A 4,088-nucleotide genomic window follows, 5' to 3' on the forward strand; every position below is an offset into this window, starting at 1 on the left:
CTGACATGTTGGCATAACAGAAACGACGTAGTATTTGCTGTGGCGCCAAAATGACATGAAACGACATCATTTCACGCTAAAAACCTCCTTCATCAACGTTACCCTAACGAATTGTCTCCCCCCTCTCAAATCACAACACAAGCACAGAGGTCTCTTCTTCTCCACTACATTCATCAATGGTGTCTATGCGATTGTATTAATTGCACCGATTTCCCCGAACCACGTCGCTTTTGTGCTCAACTTCTCTCCGAAGAAACAAGCACCTTTTGTGTCAAAATTCAAAGGAAAGAAAGAAAAGAACCACAACACACTATTGACTCCTCTTCACTCCGGAAGCTGAAAGCTGAAATGTAATGTCCCAAACATTAGAATCATAAACTGACAATGGCTACGGATAAGTTGGTGATGGCGGTCATAAGGGTGGCAAGGCCTTCCTTTCTAAACAACCACGACAAAGCAGCATTTGTCGTTCACGCCACCTTCCTCTCTTTCGGCTACCTTCTCACCGCCACCAGCCCCCAAGCCCTCTTCGACGACGTCCTTTCACATCCCTCCACTGGTAACACTTTCACTAATTTTCCGTTTTGTTCTCTCTTTTTTCTTTAACGAAATTATTTAATTTCGATATATTTTATGTGAAATATCCAAATATCATTAATTATCACTCTTCTTTACTGAAAACAATTGAAAATTCTGTTTTCTGTTTTCACTTCTTTCTTTGCAAGAACCAGAAAACATAGAAAGTAAAAAGCGAAACCAAACGTGCCCTAAGGTTGTAGCACTAGCTATGTAAAACAATTTTTATCTAATCGGTGTAAGAGAGTTTTATAGGATTATTTGTTCTTGAGTTGATGATTTGTTGAAAACCATCAAATACTGATATGTGATTGATTGAGTGAATTACAGAGGTTCATTATTTAGATTATAAAGTAAATTTGAGCTTTCTAAGGTGGTAGCTGTTAATGAACCATGATAACCACAAATAATGGCAATTCATGCCGGAAAATTGCACTATCCTTGAGCTTCTATACTAGACGAAGGATTAGGCTATGCAATCTAATATTGGATCAAGTCAATTAAGTTGAAGTTAAAAGATACCTTGTGGTATCAATAGAAGATGTAGCAAATTGATATATGCAGCCTGAAGCTTATAATTAGCATTTACTGATCATTTTTAATATGTGGTTTGTGATTGTGTGTAGAGGAGGTGTCTGTAGAGAACTGGAACCAACTTGACCAAGAATATGTCTTTGTTTATGTCAATCCAAAAAAGGTTTCAATTAAAGTGCTGGTAAAGTGCCTCGTTATGAATGAAAAGTTACTCATTGATGCCTTGAAGGAATGGTCCTTTGACCCTGCACACCTTGAGATTTGGTAAGCCTCTTTCCCCCTCCCCCCTTCAAACTATACATTCTTCAAGATTTTTCTTTCATTTGTTGCATTGCAAAATTAAAATTTTTGTAACTCACCAACCTAATTTTCTTTATTCGTGTTGAATTGGGCTGCGTTGGAGTTTGGAGCTTCTATTTGTTGATGACTTATTTTATTACTCTTTTTAATTAAATAGAATTTCCATTCTTGATAGAGGAAGACCAAAAACTAAAATATAATAGCTATGGTGGGGGCAAAAAATCATACATGATTTTTAGTAAAAACTGAAGTACTGAATTGTGATTTGAAAACGTTTTGAAATTAGAGTTTGTACTCTGTATTGTCAACTTTTACCCTTTTTCCATTCTTTTCTTTATCACATCAAATATTAAGATAGAATAGTTAATGGAATAAAAAAACCACCAGAAATATTTTGTATATTCGTTCTATGCTGCAAATTTTAAGCTTGTGCGTATTGAGTTTTGTTGCTCAAAAGTTATCTGCTTTTCTTTCTAGGTGAAGTCGGATATGTTGTGAAAATTAAAATTTTCTGTGGTTAATCGTACTTCTTGTGAATTTACGGTTATGTCATGATTTGGTGCTTTGATTTTTCTACATACAGTGTTAGGGATTATATTATAGCAAATGAAAAGAGCAATTATTCTGAGCAGCTCAAGAATTTGGAGCAGCTGGTGAGAAGACTAAATCAGGATATCTTAGCCAAATTAGCCAATTGTTTTGTTATGTTTTATTTAATAAGCCTTCTTCTTTTGACTTTTTTTTGTGTGTATTGTGCTAAGTTGTGTAGTACTTTCTCTTTTAATTTTGTTTATCAATCACCTTCAATACCTGCTTTCTTGAAAAAACTAATGGAGCCATTATTTCATAGATACACTATTTTCAATACCTTCAATAGGCTGTTGTTTATATATGCTGCATTATTCCTGGGCTAATGGTGGTTATACATGCTGCATAATGTCCTGTTTGTATATAACAGTGCTGTTTAGGGACTAGTCTGATGTCACTTACATAAGTTTAGGGACTAGTTTAATGTTACTTATAAAAGTGTAGGGACTATTTTGGTGCTCGAAAACAAGTGTCTGACAGCTTTTTATAAAAGTGAAGGAATAAAAAAGTTGGGTCCCGATGTAGTCAGGTGACCCAGACTATGCGAAGTTCGAAGTTCATGGCTGGCCAACCAACATAGTTGTCGAAGTTCTCCAAGCATGATGAAAAAATAACTTCAGGGAGTAGCAATCTACCAGGAAGCAGTCAACCAGCAAGGAATCCCCCACCTAACTCTATGTAAGGTGCAACACAGGGGAATGCTACAAGGCTTGTAAACTTCATGAAGTTTGTGTCCACCCCTGGATTCAAGGAACCCAGGCACAAAAAATGAAGATTAGGATGATTATATTTAGAGACAGGGGACACATGGTGTTTTTGTGTATCTATTTTGCTGAAATTTTTTTACCATGTATGATTTCTTAAACATTGTCCTAGTGTTTGGGATTTTAGTATCTGAAACTTATGAGGTCAAAATGTTAACAACTTTGATATACTTGGTGTTTTGGCTCTATAATGCCTTTTTTGGATGAAACATTACCAATATGAATTATGACTTTCTCGAATTGAGTTTTGTTAGCTTTTTGGTTATATTTTGTCCTGTGTTACAGAATTAAGAGTAATTAAAACCCGGTCCATTTCCATTTCATTGACCAGAAGTGCAAGAACAGAAGTATGCATATAATCAAACACTTTAATTTTCATTTCTTTCAAACAAAAGGACAGGAACAAGTACATGAACAACATATGCATATAACATGCATGTCATTTGTTTTTGGCTAGATACAGTTGATCCTGTTGTCTATCCAACTTTATTACAAGAACACCAACTACAATCAGCAACATGACACAAACATTAAAACCCCCCCATTTTTAGAACCCTAATTTTAGCCTCTAATCTACCAAATTTTCAAGCAATCTTCATCTTCCATTCTTCATTGCCAACTGAATGCCTTGTTCTATCATCACATGCTATGACATCTTCTTCCAAAACTTTATCAACCCACAAAAACAATCCACACCATTTCTTACCCACAGTCTGAACAGCCAAGAAAAATTAGTCAGCAAATTTTATATCCATAAATATAGCAATCAACAACAATAATACTTACAATGTAGTTTGGGCAACCTAGGAACGGTCTCCCTGGATTAGAATCCGTCCCTGACCACCGCAGCACTGGTCTTGACCCGCAGCTACACCATTCTGGCAAGCGCGATTCTCTATTTCTATTCATTCTCCTTATGATGCTTCTAAATGATCATGGGTTGTTCAAGCTCCCAGCTGCATTGCTCGCGCTTGCCATAACAGTCGGGTTTCAAAGATGGGGAAGACAAGAACAGAGAACCGAAGAGAAGAGAAGAGAAGACAGAGCACTGTGGGCTTCAAAATTAGGGATTAGGGTTTTAACTTTATTTGAGGGACCAAATTGATTCCGGACAGTTTACTCTGCCACATCAACTAGCCATTGTAATGCCCATATGCACGAAGCCTGCCAACTCAGCTTTCCGGTAGCGCCAGGTGGGTAGAAATTGCCGGAAGGACAAGTTTGAGTCGCGGAGTGCAACTTCAGGGATGAATATGAGTAACTTTTAAGTTCAGGAATTATTATAAGGCTCGAGTGCAACTTCAGGTATTACATTAAGACTTATCT

General features: G+C 36.7%; 1 protein-coding gene across 1 annotated transcript; it reads left to right on the forward strand.

The window, feature by feature from the left end:
* Positions 1–384: 384 nt before the first annotated feature.
* On the forward strand, positions 385–3,867 carry LOC112778117 (probable proteasome inhibitor). The gene is made up of 4 exons (XM_072231945.1): positions 385–559; positions 1,203–1,374; positions 1,994–2,111; positions 3,556–3,867. The coding sequence occupies exons 1-4, from the start codon at positions 385–387 to the stop codon at positions 3,865–3,867; spliced, it is 777 nt and encodes a 258-aa protein (XP_072088046.1).
* The last annotated feature ends 221 nt before the right edge of the window (positions 3,868–4,088 follow it).

This window comes from Arachis hypogaea, chromosome 3, assembly GCF_003086295.3.
Source record: "Arachis hypogaea cultivar Tifrunner chromosome 3, arahy.Tifrunner.gnm2.J5K5, whole genome shotgun sequence".
Lineage (NCBI taxonomy): Eukaryota > Viridiplantae > Streptophyta > Magnoliopsida > Fabales > Fabaceae > Arachis > Arachis hypogaea.